Source organism: Fistularia commersonii, chromosome 9 (assembly GCF_037954325.1).
Source record: "Fistularia commersonii isolate RoL2024-O1a breed Wild chromosome 9, RoL_Fcom_v1.0, whole genome shotgun sequence".
NCBI classification, from domain to species: Eukaryota; Metazoa; Chordata; class Actinopteri; order Syngnathiformes; family Fistulariidae; genus Fistularia; species Fistularia commersonii.
In genome coordinates this window covers 7,230,893-7,250,442 of record NC_141292.1, presented here as the reverse complement: position 1 = coordinate 7,250,442, position 19,550 = coordinate 7,230,893, and the positions used below count along the sequence as shown (strand labels likewise).

At 38.4% G+C, this 19,550-nt stretch overlaps 1 protein-coding gene across 1 annotated transcript in view; it reads left to right on the top strand.

Annotated features, from left to right (window-relative positions):
* lamc3 (laminin, gamma 3) overlaps positions 1–19,550 on the top strand; it is a 133,288-nt gene that overhangs the window by 94,775 nt on the left and 18,963 nt on the right. The window contains exons 13-15 of the mRNA XM_086152995.1: positions 2,591–2,818; positions 14,240–14,428; positions 14,652–14,897. Coding sequence (XP_086009121.1) covers positions 2,591–2,818; positions 14,240–14,428; positions 14,652–14,897 — 663 coding nt within the window. The remainder of the gene's footprint in view (positions 1–2,590; positions 2,819–14,239; positions 14,429–14,651; positions 14,898–19,550) is intronic.

Genomic DNA, 19,550 nt, shown 5'->3' with positions numbered 1-19,550 from the left:
ACCATTTTATTGGCAGCAGTTGACGTGTTTTGTGTAAAATATCATATCAGCATTCGTTACATATACAAACTGTAGCATCGAAAAAAGCACAAGTAAAAAAACGTTATTATCTCTTACCTTTACTTGTAAATGAAGTCCATGCGCCGCTCCGACTGAAGCATCGATAACTTGCTTGTAGAAGTCTTCCGTTTCTTTCTTCAGTTTTGAAAGTCACTCTGTCTCAATGGAAATCACTGTCAGTGAACACAGACGTCCTTGATCGGTCCTGTTCCGACAGTATGTTTTGAGTCTTTTCGATACCGAAAATGTGCGCTCCGCCGATGCTGTCGTAGCCGGAACGGTGGCCACCGACCGGAGCAACTTTGACGCCTCAGGAACAGCTTGAATAAGATCCTACTGGGCCAAAAAGTTGAGAAGCTGCTCAGGAGATTTACATTCATCCCTCACTGTTTGTGAGCTATACAGCTCAGTGAGATCGGCGAAAAATAGCTTGATGGCTGCACTTGACTTGCTAACTGTTTACCGTAGCTTGCTATTGCTAATTCTATTATTCTCTAGCCGAGTAGTAAGAAGGATCCCTGGGATCAGCGTTGCCTCCTACCATGAGGCACCATCACTGCATGCCTCACTTAATGCCTCTTCGCAGTCGCTTTATGATTACAAGGAACATGTTACAGTTATTGACGAAAAACATTCGACACATCAGCTAAACTATGGAAATTTAGTTCATATATTAAAAGTGTTTTTTTTTAATAGTGACATCCACAGAGACAGCAATACGGTCTCAGTGCATAACATGCCAGCACAGTTAGCAGAATAATTGTGCAATCCATAGTGGGCTCAGCTGGTTGCTGCGTCACCGCATGTCTCTTCTTCATATTTGAACGGTAAATGTGATTTTTTTTTATTTTGGAAAATAAATAAATAAATAAATAATAAATGGTGAAGCTATGTGGAAAATAACTTTATAGTGCAAATCACTGAATAAATATAACCATTTAATTTATTTTTTCATTTTGCATTTATTTCTTTCCATGATGACAGGTGAGGCCCGGCCTCCCCTGCCTCTACTGACTGCACGTCACTGCTCAGTTGCCTCTGACGATCCAAAACATGAACATGTTCATAGGAGTTTAAAAACTGACGAATTAATGGTTGTATGTCTGTGGCAAATCCTGGGTGTACTTTGCTTCTTGCCTAATAACTATGGAGGGATACAGTTGAGGAGTCATACAATGAAGTTATGGGAAAGAGTAGTAGAAACTAGACTGAGAGCAGAAGTCAGCATTTGTCAGCAGCAGTATAGCTTCAGTATGGCTTCATGCCTAGAAAGAGTACGACAGATGCAATGTTTGTTTCGACACTGCTATAGAGAAGTACAGAGAAGCTCAGAGGGAGCTCCATTGCGCTTTTGTAGACCGAGAAAAAGCATACAACGGGATGCCGAGAGATAAACTATGGTATTGTATGAGAGTCTGGAGTGGCAGAGAAGTATGTGAGACTGGTGGAGGACATGTATGCTAGATGCAAAACAGTGGTGAAGTGTGCTGCAGGTGTGAGCAAGAAGTTCAAGGTGAAAGTCGGACCACATCAGGGATCAGCACTGAGCCCCTTCTGTGTTGGAGAGGGGATGGACGGGCTGATCGATGAGGAGAGACAGGAAGACAGGAGTCTCCATGCACCATGATGTTTGCTGATGACATTGTGATCTGTAATGAGAGAAAAGGTGAAGGAAAATCCAGAGGTGGAGGTATGCTTTGGAAAAGAGTGGAATCAAGTTTGAATCAAGACAGAATATATATTAGTTGGAGGGACACAAGTGGAACAATGAGGTTGAAGGAAGTCAGGACAATGCAAGTACTTCAGATCAACAGTGTAGAAAAGAGGTGAACAAACAGGTTTAAGGAGGTTAAAATGGGTGGGGAAAAGGATCAGGAATGCTATGAGATAGAAGAATATCAGCCAGAATGAAAGCAAAGGTGTACAAGAAAGATGTGCAAGACAGACCTGTGATTCTGTATGGTTCGGAGACAGTGAAATTGAAGAGAAGACAGGAGGCAGAGCTGGAGTTAGTGGAGATGAAGATGTTGTGGTTCTATTGGTTTATGAATAGACTCTTTTATGTGATGTTTTGTAGTTCAGGTCAGAGAAACCAGTCTGGGTTGTTCAGTCATGTACAGAGGATAGTGAATATATTAGTAGAAGAATGCCGGAGCTGGAAATGCCAGACACATCTAGAGGCAGACCAAAGAGAAGATGTATGAATGTAAGGAAAGAGGCCATGACCTAAGTTGGTGTGAGGGAGGAGGAAATAGAGAATAGGGTTAGATGGAGGAGGTTGATCCACTTTAGGGACCTCTGAAGAGAAAAGCCGAAAGTAACAGAAGAAAGTCTCATTTCCATGAATAGAAATACTCTCACTGAACTGCAACTACTTCTTTTATGAAGCATGAATATACAGAACATCAGCACTACATCAAGTGACAAATATGCAGGACTCTTTGCACAGAAAAATATCAGTCAGTCTCATCAGTCAGTGATTTCTTTGCAATACGACTGTCTTGACCAACACACTTCCATTTCTTTCCAGATACATCGCAGCTTGCAGGGGTGACTATGGTGTCTTCGATCAAATCGTCCGGTCCAGGAAGTCCTTCTGCCCCATGGGTGGAATCTTGCTCCTGTCCTCTAGGTTTTGCAGGCCAGGCTTGTGAGCAGTGTGCCCCTGGGTTTACTAGGGAAGTCCCTAATGGAGGGCCTTTCTCACCATGCATTCCATGCAACTGCAACCACCATGGAAGCTGTCACCTGGAGACAGGTAGGTGAAACGTTACCTAGTCCCTTCATAAATATCATAAATCAAGGAAAGTCCTCAGGATGTGTTTCCATTCCAGCAAGACATTATTAACAATTGAACAGATTTTTTTTTTTTCGGCAAGGATTTTTTCAAAAATGGACAAGAGATTTTTATTCCACACGTGCAAAGCTGCTTATACGAGGAATTTTTAGCTGTTTTACATCCCCAAATCAATGTACAGTCACAGGAGAACTACAAAGCCAATGGAACATGCACGTGTTCAATACAGATCCAAACAAAAGAAAAGGCCTCCATCATGCTTAGGGGTGAAATAAAATAAATAAAACACATTTTTTAAAACGAAAAAATAGGTGACATTTTCGACTTGGTCTTGAGATTTGACTGGAGGCAGTATAGTAATAATTGTTGCATTGTGGGAGATGCAGGAAAAAGGTATGACCTATCAATTATCACTTTTGTTTGCATTCTCAATTTTTACACAAAAACTCACAACATTTTACTATATTGTCATTCTTAAGACATGATTTTAATCAGCTGCTTTATCTTAATGAACTCAGATGTATAAAGTTTGTAAAATTATTCAAACCACATTTAAGTTACTTATGTTTTCCATAAAATCCGAGACAATTCTCTTCCATTTGAGATGTGTTTATCTGAGTCCATCCACTAAGTCATGCATGACAAACTAACACTGTTTTTTGTCGAGCTTTATTGTGGATAGGACCTTTTTACTTGTCTTTTTACCCTAACTAGTGCTTTGTCTATTCCACTGGCTAAGTAATTATTCTATTTGGCTGTTATCCTGCCACACCTCTATTGTCTTCCAATGCCAGCTAAGCTCAGTATCCATACCATTTTGTGTTCAGCAGAAATTATATCTGAGATAAGAATTCACTCGCACAGAGAAGTTTAGAATAAAACTTCTCTCCTTGTTTGTTTGACAATAATCTTCAATGGGTCTGATGCATAAAACTCTGGAGCCATGCCTAAAACAATGTCAAGTTAAGTAACCACAAGAGTCATTGAATGTCAGCATTGATCACACGTCAGTTATTACATTGCAGAGTACATATGACAAAGTGTCATGAAACATTTCCTCTCTAAAGTAAAATCAATAAACAGGGCCGAGCAAATGCATTAACTAATCAATAGGCTATTTGGGCTACCATTATCAAAATTACCCTTCAATATAATATGAATATACAAATTTCCCTATGGTCATGTTTTGTTTAATTCCGGTCTTGTGTTTTTTCTTCATCTTTCACATCATCATCAGTGTCATTTAGGTGAACACTTGAATCCCCACAAAATACACTTTGTTTTTTTATGCAAAACTTTATCCAAATAGCACAGGATGGTGATGCTTTTCACCCAGAGCCTTTTCAACTCTTCCCTGAAAACCATACAACACTCCTCTCTTTTCAGCTTCTACCACTCTGTCCTCTGCTCTGCCTTTGTCCTCTTGATCTTCTTTGTCACTAGAGTAATCCTGTGCTGTCTGGCTACACTCTCATCTACAAGTACTCTGCATTCACTGACCTCTTTCAGGTTACCTCATCTATACAAGATGTACTCTATCCGGGTGCTCCTTCCTCTGCTCTTACGAGTTAGCCAATATTCCTGTGTTTTCTGGATAAAAGTGTTCACTACAGCCGTTTCCATAATTTTTGAAAAATATACCACCATCTGTCCCTCTGCGTTCCTATCCTGTATACCAACTCTACCCATCACCTCTTCATTCCCTCTATTGCCTGCACCAACATGCCCATTGAAGTCTGTACCAATTACCACTCTCTCATCTCTGGGGATATTCTGTATCACTTCATCTAGCTCACACCCGAACTTCTCCTCAAACTCACATCCCACCTGCAGGGCATAGCCACTAACAACATTGAGCATCACACCTTCAATTTCAGCATGTTCAGCTGACATTCTTTTCCCCTCCAGAACATTCCTAACAAACTCCTCCCTCAACATACTCCATTTCTCTTCTTGTCAGTACCATGATAGTGCAACTTAAAGCCCGCTCCTAAGCGTCTTGCCTTAATACCTTTCCACCTGGTCTCCTGGACACACAGTATATCCACTTTCCTTCTCTGCATCATGTTGACCAACTCTCAACCTTTTCCTGTCATAGTCCCAATATTCAAAGTCCATACTCTCAGTCTGAGACTCTTGCCTTTCCTCTTCTCACTCTGCTTCCGAACACGTCTTCCTCCTCTCCTTCTTTGACCTACAGTAGCCCAGTTTCCATTGGTTACCTGTAGGTCATCAGTACCAATGGCGGTCGTTGTTAACCCGGTCTTCGACCGATCCAGTTTGACCTGGTTATTATTCAGCTGACAATGACAGTTTACGGGCAAATATTTTTTGCACCAGGTCTGAAATGAATAACTGAACTATCTACATATCTAATTCAGATTATACACATTACTCCACATCTGAAATGGTATGCACAAATGAATTACTTTTAATAGGAATTTAAGTGTAACTCAAGTTGATCTGTGGCATGGTGTGATGGCACCCTTGCACCCTCTATTGGCCAGCCCTCACTGAGATGCTCAGACAATATTTATGTCACTGCACATCACTGGGAGCCAAATGAGATGTAGGCTGTTTGACTAGAGCTTCTTTTTTATTTATCTTTTTATTTTTATATGTCTTTCTAGAACTGTCATACCTTCAAGGGAAAGTAACTCAGCCACCCCTCAGGAGCATTGGCAAGTTATCACTCAAACTGAAAACTGGATGGCTGTAGTAATTCAGCAACATCCTCATTTCACACAACTAATCTCTTAACAATAACAACTAAACAGTCGGTGAAGATTTAAGGCAGCTGACATTTTTTATGAGATATAATGGCAGCAGAAACACATTTTTTTTCAGATTGATATCTGGATTACGATGTCCTGTAAATGTCAAAAGTAAAACAAAACAGCTGATGGGTATCTAAACATGTAAACCAATGCAGTTAATTATTTATGCATCAGTATATGAGAAAGAGAACGTACGTTTGCTCTCCTAGTTTCTTTTTTCATGCTATCTTTCTTTCGTAGCTTTAAACTATATTTCAACTTACCTAAAGTGGCAACTACCCCATCCAGGGTTCCACCCTCTATCTTTCATCTTTTTTTTCAATCTCTCAATCTCTCCGTGCCCCTTCTCCATCTCGTCCTACCCATAGTCTTAAAGTCTCAAAGATCTGACCTAGTTAGCAGATGCCTAAAGCTTTGGCTCTGAGTGTCTGTTTGTGACTTTGTGTTTACATAACTATATGTGTGTGTGTGTGTGTGTGTGTGTGTGTGTGTGTGTGTGTCTGAGGTCCAGAAGCAAGTCTGGTATCAGTATCTGCCTGCCTCAACCCTAATTAGACTTGTTAACCACCTCTCGGCTAATTATGTCTAATTTGCCAGATTTTCGGTCTCTCTTATGTCTTGGTCTCTTTCTCTCATTTATTGCCTTCTCTGTGTCTCGTGGCCTTTTCTCACCCTCCAGATCCCCGTCATCCTCTTGCTGTTGTTTCTTCCCAGCAAGAATGGCACCTTGTTCTCCCCGGTGACCTTGAATTTGTTTTTGGCATCTTTGGAAACCTCCTTTTGTAGAGTTGCCTCAGCTTGCTACTTTCTGGCCCCAAACAAAAAGTTTCCATTTAACATTTATTTGATTTCATGTGCAATTTATCAGTGCTTTTATTCATTAAATTTTTTTTACATTTGTATGTGTAAGTATGAACTAAACGTAGAACCAATAATACCCATTTTAGCTTTTTCACAAGTGCCATAAGCTACTTGAGAAAGATGAACAGCTGTGGTAAAAATAGGATCACATCCATTATTGGAGGGGAAACCTTTAATTTTATAAATGAACCTGGTCCAGTGTTTAAAATTGTGTGATTAGTTTCAGTGTATTCACCTCAGAATTGTTTTACATCTTAACCAAGTTAATCCCTAAGAATTCTTAAGGTCTCCACGGAGTGAAGAGATTTTTAGACACTCCTAGTGTTGTAGTTCGAAGACAGGGAGTCTGGCACGTCTCAGAATTTGAAGATGGATGGTGACCCTTCATGTGTCCTTTGGCACTGACAGCAGGTCAAGGTTTACACAAATGTGTGTTTCTATGATCCCAACAGCTCTTAAGAGTGAATTTACAATTCTTTGGGCATCAATACAGTATACACTTTTAAAAACACACCTACTTGCAGATATGATATGGTCTAAATCTAGACCTAAGTATGCTGTCTCATATTTCTAATTCTAGATGCATAAACCTTGTGACGGTAGTTAAACTCAGCTGTTCTGGTTCAAATTAATAATGGTATTTAGGTCATTATAAAGTAAATGTAAGGCAACCAAACTTCACAGGGTCCCTATAGTTGTAAGTTCAGTCCAAGGGGAATTATCAAAGTTAATTAGAGACACCCAGTTCATCATTTGTCACCAGGAGGGTGTAACAACCTGCTGTCTCTTCTATCAGAATGTTAATTGCAGTGTAATTGCCTTACGATTTGTATCGTCATCCAGGGTGTGCCCACAGATAGAATCGGGATGAAATTTATTCACTGACTGCCCAGGGAAGCTGCAGCCAATGGTGCTTCATAATCATGATTTATTAACACTCTGAGTTGTGTCGGTTCTATTTGCTGTACCAAAACACAACAGATTGGAAATGTTAATATTTATAGTGGAATGAGCAAATTACAAATTTTGCTCTATGCTGGTGCTGCAGGGCTGATAAAGTCAAAGCTATATTTTCAGATAAAGAAATGGACTGTGCTTGTGTTTCCACGGTTGCCTCAGGACGCATCTGATCCCACTCCATGTACAAACATATTTTTATATGTATACACTGCTGTTCTTGCGGTCATTTTAGTCACTGGTAATTTTTAAAAGGTTCATGAACACATTGGCCAGAGAGAGACATACGTATTTAATATAACACCACATTATCAAGTAGTCTTTCCTGTTATCCAAGCAAATAAAGTTCGATAGTATAGGACGACTCTGTGTTATTTGAATATCAAAATGTGTTCCTAGTTTTCCATTGTGGCACGCCCCTTTCCTTAGATAAGTAATCCAAGGGAAATTTTCCAAATTTTCCAATTTTCTAGGGACATGGTCTTTAGTTTGTGGCTTCTCATGTGAAATATAACTGTACAAAGTATCAACTTTCGGTAATAGACATACTGTGCATATCACAAAAACGAAATGTTTTGAAAGTTATACAAGGTGAGAAACAGTGATGGTTAAGAGGATGGGGAAATTTTGTGGTGCGTGATACTATAAGACAGCTGACTTGAAATTGTTGTTTGCTTCCAAATTATCCTCCAATTGATATTAACATTCCAACTTTAATTTTATTACCACCCTAAATTATCCAGACTCGAGCCAAATGTCACACTGGAGTACAGGACTTGAAAAATGAAATCAATATCAGCTTATTGTAAATCTTTACTATAAAAATTAGTTCTGCTTCTTCATATTTCTTTTTCTATTATTATTTTGATTAACTCTGTCTGCATGGGAATTTATTCATATTGGCAATGACACCAGGTTGGTACATCAACCAAAAAATATAATTTTAAAAAAGGTGCTTGTTGTGAGGAGATAAGTAAAGCATGCTGAATGGGATCAGCAGGAGAAATTACATGGTGAGATACATTCTAATAGACTACATCTGTCCTTTCTGCTCTTTCTCACTTTCTCTCCTTATATCCCACAAGGCTGATGCAGGCCAGCCATCTCAGGGCTTAGCCGGCAACAAATACAGCCCACCAGAGAGATTATGAGTTTGAATAAGCTGGTGCTAAAGCCAGCTTTGCTCTCTATCTATTTGTCTGCCTCAACTTTCTCACATAGATTTTCGTAACTAATGACCTTAGAGAGATGAAGATGGCATTTAAACAGGCATTTGGGAAATGCATGCCCTGGCTCCCTCGGTCTCATTCTAAGGCAGCCTATTGTTGGTAAATACTGACTCACAAACTTGCATTCTAATGAGTATGAGCAGTACGATTGGTCATTTCTTCATCTGCATCATAGCTGAGGAAAGATACCCTGGGTGATGGCCTTTAGTACTCCAGCTTTATTGTGTTCTGCTCCAGGAGCCCCTGGTGGTCCATTCCCAATCACAGAAAGAGACCGAAAGAAACTTCTGTTTCTTGGCTTCGTCCATTATACTGCAGTGGGTATGACATTTAGCTATGAAAAACCACACTGCATATTCAAAAAATTTGGCCCTGCAAAAATGTCAAAGAAAGACGCAAGCATATGCTGTTATATAACTGAACAAGGAGCAGAGAGACCTTATTTATTCTCAGCTATACAGGAGACACTCTTCTTGGAGATTATGCCTAGAGAAATGCAGGTAAACGAATCCATGATTATGGTCATGAGAAAACAGTAAATGGAATTAATATAATTGCACTCACTTCGGGTTGAATAAAAGTCAAGTGGACCTGGATTGTTTTTAATGGCCGGTAGGTCACATACAATTTTAAAGTAAAATAAGATTGCACTGATTGCTGTGTTTCTCTGAACTACAACCAGTTTACATTCATACTTGGATGTATTTCAGTGGAGACTTTGAAGGAATTAAAATAAAAGTGCTTTTTCATGATGTCACAGTGAGGCTGACTCTTAAACCCCTTTGAATATGAAATATTCTGATTTGATTCCATTTGCTGGGTGAGGTTTTATCAATTAGTGTATGCCTATTTTTTTTAACTAAATGGCTGTATGACTGCATATTGACTTTTACCACATTGTATAATCTAAATGGATGTTTGTACCAAAATTAAAAAGAATCTCAAGGATTGCTGGAAATGGTGTGATCATAAGCATGGATTGGAAAAATGAACATATTGTGAAAATGAATACAATGTTCATGGCCAGGTATAGACATGAGAAATATTACTGTATACTTTAACATACATCGTGTTTTGCATTCACATTTAGAATGATGCATAATCTTATGTCCAGTAATTGCTAACCTTCACATCAGTGCGGGGTATAACTGTCGACTACAGCAGAATTCTTGATTTGTGTGGACAAAGTTGGCCAATAAAGCAGATTCTGAAATATTGATTGATGAAAAGAATAAATATGCTGATCCCATCTTATACATCTAATATAGACCAGTTTAGAGCCTGGAAAGAATACCCAACTGCTAATTCATGGTGGTTGTCGAACCTCTGTGAGCTTCCTCATCACCACTGTCCTATTAGTACAACAGTTATGATATTAGGAGCAACTAAATTATTTGGGGAAAAAAATCCTTTAAATAACAATGGCTGGATAACTATTTGGAGCAATCAAATATTTAATATAATTTCTTTCATGGGTATCGATGTTGAAATTGTTGGCAAATGATTTACAACTGATACAACATACATAAAGGAAAGAACCAGTGTACCTTGTTAATACCAGCTTATAAAAAATTGAATACCAATTACTTATACGTAAACTATTAAAATCAGTCAATCACAATAGAGACAATGACATTTGGACCCCCTTTAATACTGATATAAATAAGATGATAAAAAGGAGAAAAAGGCTCACCGAGATTTCATTGTGTTGGACCGGCATAAGCTACATCTAGGGTTATCAAACTTCTGTGAAATATAGTGAAGCAGAGCTTCAGCAACATAAGCATTCCCATTCCCTATAAACTATGGCCTTGGCTCTGTGAATTTGGCTGACAATTACTAGACGCAAAGCAGGACTTGATCAATTTATTTTCAGTCACAGTATGACAAAATATATTTCCCCAGTCATCAGTATGATACACATTATGTATGGGGTGGGGAGTGCATACAGTTCCCCCTCTTTGTCAACATATCGTTCTACCTTCTCTGCAGAGGTCTGCGTATTCCGACTGCCCTGACAAACCACATCTGTAGGAAACACTGTAAGGATTTCTGTTTTAAATTAGAACAACATCCCCATCCAACACTCTCAGAGGAAATTTACCCCAACTTCTACCCTCAAGGTTTTCGAGCTAACAAAAATGTTTCTCTCTTTCTGTTTTCCTTCTTCATCTCCTTCATTAGAACTGGGCGTTCACATGCATTAGTAACGACGTTTCTTTTGCCTGAAGCTTTATAATGTTCCACTGGGTTTAAAAGAGGCCAGACTTATGAAAAATATGAAACACTTGGAAAGGTTGCATTCATGACGTAAAATACGAAAATGAATGTGTGGTTTTAGGCCAATGAAACATTAAAATACCTTCTAAAATAGTGGATTCATATTATTATTACATAATCACTTGGGATACACTGTTCTTGGGAGTAAAGGTAAGAAGTGCTTCTTACAGATGGTGCATCTTGCCGAAACTCGGTTTACTTCTTTTTCTGGGTTTGCACATTACAAAGACTAAACCCTTTGCTCCTAACTTTTAGCCATACCCCCAGGATGCTGTTAAAACTGAGTATCAGTAATTAATAAAGAATTTTGCTTATAGTGTAGGAATACAGGAAAGCTGAATGCGGTCACACACAATTGCTTTGAACAAATAAAAATTGGCAACATCAGTTATTGCTACATTTTTACTTTGTTTTGAGTGCGAAAAGCAATCACAAAATACTTTGACAGACCTACTTGCTGCACTTTGTTTAAAGATTCAAATGAGAACTGCTAAAAATAGAATATAGAAGTAAGTGCTAAAGGTTATTCCAAATTATAATTTGTAAAAGTATCAAGTATTATTTTTGTACCCCTCAGAGACACACTGGATATCAATATCGGTCCAAGATTGATATTTCGATCATCGTAGGTTCAGTCACAACAACTGACATACAGTGTGTTCATTTTAGGTTTGCTAATTGAAGTTAAAAATGATTGGCTACTCCAAATGATAAACACATCTCAGCACCTTTTACAGTCATTGCAGGTTGGAAGCTTTTTTTTGGCTCTAATTCCAAGATTGGATTCGAATGTCAAGCGATTTCATTTCTAAAGACAATATAACATCTAGCAAATGTTTTTCTGACATCGAAAGTTATGCCCTACCGGATCATATCTTTCGAACACCTACTCGCTGCACTTTGTTTTGAAAGACTGAATATTGCAAATGCTTCTTGGCATTTCTAATATCTAATCATTCGTTCGTATCTTTGTTTATTGTTTATTGTTCAATAGAATATTCGACATGAGTTGGTATTGTCTCCTCTATGAAAACATTAAATTCAGCACAAAATCAATATAATCATTAATACCACATGCGAATACCTAAATGTTGTCCTCTCCATTATGCTTGTGGTTTTGCGTGTATTTCTGTGGAATGAGGAACAGCATGACCTTACGAAGCGCAAGTAGAATAACCAGTAAAGGAGCTCTTAGCGATGTGATGTGTACAAATGAGAGTTCCTCAAGTCCTGACCGCTTGTTTCCCATTCAGAAGTATTACTCTGAGAATGGGGAGAGGTGTAGAGCACTGAACTCTTATGCTCCTTGCCAAAATGGGGTAGTGTACAGGACACCAAAGCAATGGAGTTGGGAGGATTTATCAGGGTAATCACAATGTGCGGCTTCACATTGAAGCTTTCAGAAATCCCGATTCATCAAGGCTCAATGAACATCGATTCATTGATAAAGCACTTTTACTGAAATGCCTCATTGAAGCGCTGGTTATTAGCATGACAATGACCGTCTGAGAAACAATCCGGCCATTCATCATTGGTTCAAGTTTGTGTTGCATGCAGTTAGCTTTTTCTGAGGAAAAAAGACATGGGATGATAATAGTGCTGAAGAGGCCCTCAGTGGCTCCGCTGCCTCATATCACACTCAGTCATCTTCACCCTCAGTAAAGTCAGCACATTTTTTGCTGCCATTAAATTTACAATGGCTCATTGGGGATTGACGCTGCACACTATCAATGTCGTTGTAATGCCTTGCAAAATTCAAGATTCACTACTTTATACTCAGGACAATCTTTATAACTAAATGCTCTGTTTAAATGACTGGCATAACTTGCGAGGGTATCATGTATTATTCACCTTACATCACTGAAGGACTAATGATTTTTTTCCCTAAAAGTAGTCACTTCATCTGGCAATGGAATAATTATATCCTTTAATGGGTTTGTGATCAGTTTCCACCCCTTATTTTTATTATAATATACCTACGGCCTGAGGACAGCTTATGTTTATTGATGGACGACACTGGATGTAATGACCCTTTGACTAAAGGGATGAATTTCTTACCTCAAAGTTCAGACATGATTTAAAAATGCACAGTGTGGAGCTTCTCATTGAATCCAACCGTGGGCTATGACAGGGTGATGGGGAATTTTAATGAGGACTATGAAACCACATGCCTGCAGATTATTTGCAATGCACTGAGATCTTCTGGGTTTTCTACAGAAAAACTGTGCAATTACACTTATCAAACCAAGTCATTTCAAAACCTGTGAAATTTAAAATGATTTTATGTTCTTTGATATCCCAGTGTGAAAAGTTAAAATGCATATCAGGAGTAATGAAAATTCTTTGCAGTTAAACACAATGGTGCCAAAGCTACCTTTATTTTGCAAAATGCATGAATGAATAAAATATCAATAACGTCTCCTTATTTTATTTCATGAAAATTTTAAATGATAATTAATCAGCATCCCAACAGTTATTCTTTTCTGAGGGGGATTCTTGATATATTCATGCTCAATAACATATGTCACTTTGTAAGCTTTACTCCTTCAGTTATTAAATTAAAATGCCCCATTTCATTATGTTTCTATTTAGTGAAATGGTGCTGTTATTCAGTTGCAAAAATTTGTATACCACAGAAGACATTTTAAGGGTGTATCTGGTTCCTATTTTGGTCTCACACTTTAAAGATATGTTAGTTTGTTTGTTTGTTCATATAAATCTTTTGTAATAGAACCTTTTAGATACTGCCCTTTGAAACAGCTGTCTCTCTTTCACTTGATTGCTATGGTTTATTGGATTACAGATATTGCATAGTTAGGTGGAACCAAGTACCATGTAGGCAAATGTTTGGCAATAAAAACACATCACCAGATTTAAACCAGAATCAAATCCCTATTGAGTGATTGAAAGCTGAGAGTTGTTTTTCTGCAGCTTTGGAAATACCAGTTTGTTTTTTAAGACTTTATAGAAATGGTAATCTCAACCGTTTGGAGTGGGAATTGCTTTGCTTCTCGAAGGTCTTTCGGACTGCATTTGGCTCTCATATTTCCCAAAGCAATTACAGTCAGGGTGAATTTAGTTGTCTTTTGCTCTCCATGGTGGGCAAGGGGGAGTGTTTTCTTAGCGGATTGGACTGTGGATTTGACTATTTGCGTGATTTGGCTGCAGTCTAGGTCAGAAACACAGCGCACTCTGCTGGTCATTTGAAAAAAAATCATCCTCTGTTGTGTCAGAACCACTTCGGAGAAAGAAAAATAAAAATCATTTCACTGTTGCAGGTGTGTGTGAGTGTGCAGACTTCACCACTGGGATGACCTGTGAGAGCTGCCTGGATGGTTACTATGGCAACGCTTTGACTGGCACGCCAGCTGATTGTCAACCTTGCCCTTGTCCTGAACATACCAGCTGTGCCATAATTGCAGAGACAAGACAGGTGGTCTGTACCAACTGCCCTGCAGGACGGACAGGTGAGCTGCATCATCAACAATTTAAAAGGCGCTTTTTTGGCATTGTACAGTGAAGGTTAAAAACAGAATAAACAAAACAATACTTGCTTTTTATTCCACCTTGCCAACTTCTATCCAGGCATCGCTTATAATAGTTTGCCCTGGTAACTTAATATTAGTAGATGCTGTGGATGACCTTTAACATTGTGCATATCTTCTATCATGTTCTTTCTCCCTATTGTAGGGATGCGCTGTCAGATGTGCGACGACGGCTTCTATGGTGACCCACTGGGGCAGTCAGGGGCAGTACAGCCGTGCGTGAGATGCAACTGTAACGGCAACGTGGACCTCAATGCAGTGGGAATTTGTGACCACATGAGTGGGCGGTGTCTGAAATGTACTGGACACACAGAGGGGGAGCACTGCCACCGCTGCAAGCAGGGTTACTATGGCAATCCTTTGGACCACACGGGAGGCCCGAAGTGCAAGCGTGAGTAACTAGAATGACCTAAGACAGAACGTGTAAAATTTGTTTCTAATTAAGTTTTGTTTATATTGAAAGGGATATGAGGAATTTTAGACCAATTTTCCTTTTTTCTTTATGAACATTCATAAGTCCATATCCATTTTGTTGAAACCATCAAAATGATGCAAATGCTGGTTTTGAGATTATAACAGTGTTTTTTATATGCTGACTCATGGAAAATGTGATTCTAAGAGTCACCTTTTAAGTGACTTTATAACATAAGAAAAATGGTTAATTTTTATGTCATCCAATTCAAAACTTGCGGAGCTTTGTATTGGATGACATGCAAAATATCAGCCATATTAGCCACACGCAAATAATTGTATTAATTGATTTCATAATAAATTATATTAATTATGCTATCCTGCTGTCAGGGCCAAATATCAAGATATACAGCATTCCATTCCCTCAGTCACACCTCTGGGCAATTTAGGGTTTTCAATTAAATATATGTTTTTAGATTTTGAGAGGAAACCTGAGGAAATGCATGAAGATACAAAAATGACCCTGGCAGAACTGAGCCATGGACCTTATTGTTGTGAGGCAGAAGTGTGAACCACTGCACCACTGTGTCGCTCAAATTGAATTCAGCACTATCACTATGGCATGTCATTAGTGGAAATGACTCGTCACCTATGATCCTTTGTTTTTTGTTTAGGTTCAGTTTAGGTTGTTTAGGTTACAGAATGGCTTTAGGGAAGAAGGAAGAAAATATTTGCTCTTCATGACCTTGCAGATAGAGTTTTAATGGCACACAGAACTTTGTTACCTCAAACTAAGGTGCATGGTATAAAAGATAATGTACTCTTGAGTGATCAAAGGCTAATTCTAAAGAGTACGGAAGTTCACATGCTTTGAAAAAACATTGAAAGCCTTTTTTTAGGGATTTTTTCTTTAATCTCTGAAATTTCACTTTGAACTCTGAGAAACATAAAACTCATCCCTACAGCCCTGTCTCAATGCCGTAATGTGCTTGTTACAGTTCCTTCTATCAAACCCCTCCAGCCAAGCTGCATCATCATGGTCTGTGTTCCACATACATATTTCCCATATGTTCTGATTCTCTCATATGATTCTAAAAGCAATAATCACAAAGACCTGAGAAATGTTCTTTGGAAGATACTCTCTCCAGTCTACCTGCTCAGGGTAATTGGATTCAACTTTTAGAGCGTTTTAACACTGTGCGCTTTACACTAAGTTGCATTCACCCATTCACACACTAATGGCGCCAAAACTGCTATGCAAGGCCAGGCTATTTGGGAGCAACTTGGGGTTCAATGTCTTGCACAAGGATACTTTGTCATGCAGACAAGGGGAACCAGGTATCAACATTTTGAGATTATAGTTCGAAATATTGTCAAAAGTGAAGAGGGACATGAATGAAATGCAGCATTGAAACACTCGTGTCAAATACCACAGCACTGGTTTGTGATTGGACAGTGCACAAAGAAGAAACTCCCAGGAGTGATCATTATCCAGTATGGTGTAACATAAGTATGAAAATGTCAAAGTAAGCTAAAAGTACAGGTGGAAAGTAACTTTTGGAAAGAGCCAATTAGAATACATTTCTGCAGAAAAGTAATGTGTATTTTCATCAGCCGAATGAACTAGGGGATGTTGAAATGAAGATTTAATGCAGATCACTGCATTAAATCTGAATTAGAATCAAGTGGGAGAAAAAGGAAAAGTGGGGAAATGAGGTCTATAATGAGTCAGTGGAAAAAATAAGTTAGAACTCAAATGACTCAAAATGACCAATGTTTTTTTTCAAAACAAAATGCTATATGAAGATACCGAACACCTACAGAGAGGACAATAAGAAAAAAAAGAATGAACAAATTCAAAAATTATTAGCATAACTCAGGGAGACTAGTTTTGTTGGAACAAAAAATGCATGGTAGGCTCAAGAACAGAAATGAGCCTTCCAGTACTGTGTTTAAAAAAAAAAAACGTTAAGTTACCAAGGAAAAAAGGCGAGTGATGGCAAGAATTTCACAATACAAAGGTCCAGTAATTTAACTACACACTGTAAAGAAAGAAGAGAAGAAACAAGAGTTTTAAAACACCAAGACATTCAAGGGAAATTGGAGGGACAATTCTCAGATGTTTCTTTCGTCAAACACACAAAACAACTAAATTGGCCAGGGCACGGCACATAAAAACAGGACAAAAAACCACTTGAAAAGACAGAGCATGATGTAAATAGTCAAACAACTAAGTGAGGCTAGACCGGGAAGGTCTTTGCTCCTTTAGAACAAAATATGGTAAATGGAAAATAGGGAACACAAACTGGCCTGAAAACTACTGGCCAATTGCCTTGACATCCTATAATAGTTCAAGATTGATACTCATTAGTGATTTGATGCCCTGATAAGAAACAGGATATTGGAAAAGGAGAATCCCTATCATTCTATTGAAGTATCCGAGAAGCTCAAGTGATGTTTGGCTTGAGGGCTCTCAAATCTAATGCATTTACTCAGACCTTGTTGGGTCAAACAATTTTTGGGTGGAAGAATTATTCAGTATAGATTGGGTCATTTTTATCAAACCGGCAGTAATAGAGGAATGGAAGTCCTCAGGGAAGGGAAGTCGGTCTAACTTAATTGTCTGTTGCAAATAATTATATATTTGTAAATATTCATCAGGTAAGAGAGATTTCACTGAATGAACACATGGATGTTAGAGCACATGGATGACAGATATAAAATGTTGCAAAGTAAATAAGGTGTTTGTAGTAGAAGTTTTCTGAACTGATATCTCATTGAGGTCCCTGATCACGGAAATAGCAGAGTAAGAACTAAGTACTTGTACTTAGTAAGAATGACCCAAGTATACAATCTTTCTTCTTCTCCTTTCAGCTTTTCGCATCAGGGGTCGCCACAGCGAATCAACCCTCTCCATCTAACCCTATTCTCTGTATCCTCCTCTCTAACACCAACTACCTTCATATCCTCTCTCACTACGTCCATAAATCTTCTCTTTAGTCTTCCTCTAGACCTCCTGCCTGGCAGCTCCAATTCCAGCATCGGTCTATCAATATATTCACTATCCCTCCTCTGTACGTGACCGAACCATCTCAGCCTGGCTTCTCTGACCTTCTTTCCAAAACATCTAACATGTTCTTTTACTCTGATGGACTCATTCCTGATCCTATCCATCCTCGTCACTCCCAAAGAGAGCCTCAGTATCTTCATCTCTGCGACCTCTGGCTCTGTCACCTGTCTTTTTGTCATTGTTACTGTTTCTAGGCCATACAGCACCACTGGACTCACCACTGTCTTGTACACCTTTCCTTTCATTATAGCTCGTAGTCTTCTATCACAAAGTGCCCCTAACACTTTTGACCCAAGTATACAGTATGTCAATCAAATACTCTTGAGTTAACACTGAAAGCAGCTGGTATCCAGTTTCTGAATCAATATAAAATACTGAGCCAAGAACATTTTCCAGCCATTCTTGTAAAAAGAGTGGACGGGAAATCTCTGTTTGACTGGACAGCTTATTAAATGGCAAACATTTTTGAAAAACCTGCTTAGGTTTTAGAAAATGCCCATACAGACATGGACTTACTAAAACACAATAATGGGCACTACATTGGAATATTTTGCAGCGAAAGAGAGTGAAAATAAGAGGACACCATACAATTTCAACCACTATATTCACTGCAACGGGGTTGCAGTTTGGCAAGCGAGTTTTATTTCTCAGTGTTCCACTGACTTGTTTATCCATTTGTTGGCATTTAAATGGGATGAACAGGAAAACTGCAATAACATATTGATTAAGGTAGCTTCATTCCAAAAGCATCAGGATCTATTGTTTGAGTCATTGGTTACCTTCATCATCACTTTCAATTTGGTTGATTGTAATTGGACATCCCTGGAAAGTAAAAAGGTCACAAACCTGATAAAATAAGTGATCACAAAGAGAGATCCAATGAAAGATAGGCATTCCTTCTCAATTCAGTGCAGTTGTTGGATTTATCTTAAGTAAAAGGACAAAATACAAAGAACATTATAAGCAGGCTAGGGAGAGGTCACTGTAACTTCAATAGTCAAGTGTTCATCACAGGAAGTCCTCAGTCATGTATATGAAATCATTACACCAAGGTTAAGAAAAGGCTCATATCCTTTTAGGATAAAAGAAAAATGACCATGAAAGATAGACCATGAAAATACAGATATTTAAATGAGGCAGTTTGAAGTAACAGCAAGAGGGTTGGGGTATGAAGACATCTTGAGAATATACATGGAATTTGAAGGGGAAAGCTGAATTTTATTGACCAATTTTCCTGTAATGAAGATTAAGAGAGTGTAGCTTATCGGTCAAACAGAAAAAAGAGAAGAAAATAACTTGTATGATTTTTTTTTTAACGAAAAATAGAACACCCAGATACAACTATTTTTTAATGTTACTTTTGCCATTCTTTTTATCAGCCATGTTTTTTCAGGAGTAGGTAAAACTTTTTTTTCATCAGTGGTGGGCTATTTAATGGACACAATATGCTGAATCAATTGAGAAATTAATCTATAATTTTGCACGTGTCTCTAGAACAATTGTATTTTTTTTGCATTATATAGCCCTTGGTTTAATTGAAAACATTATTAACTCAAACATTGT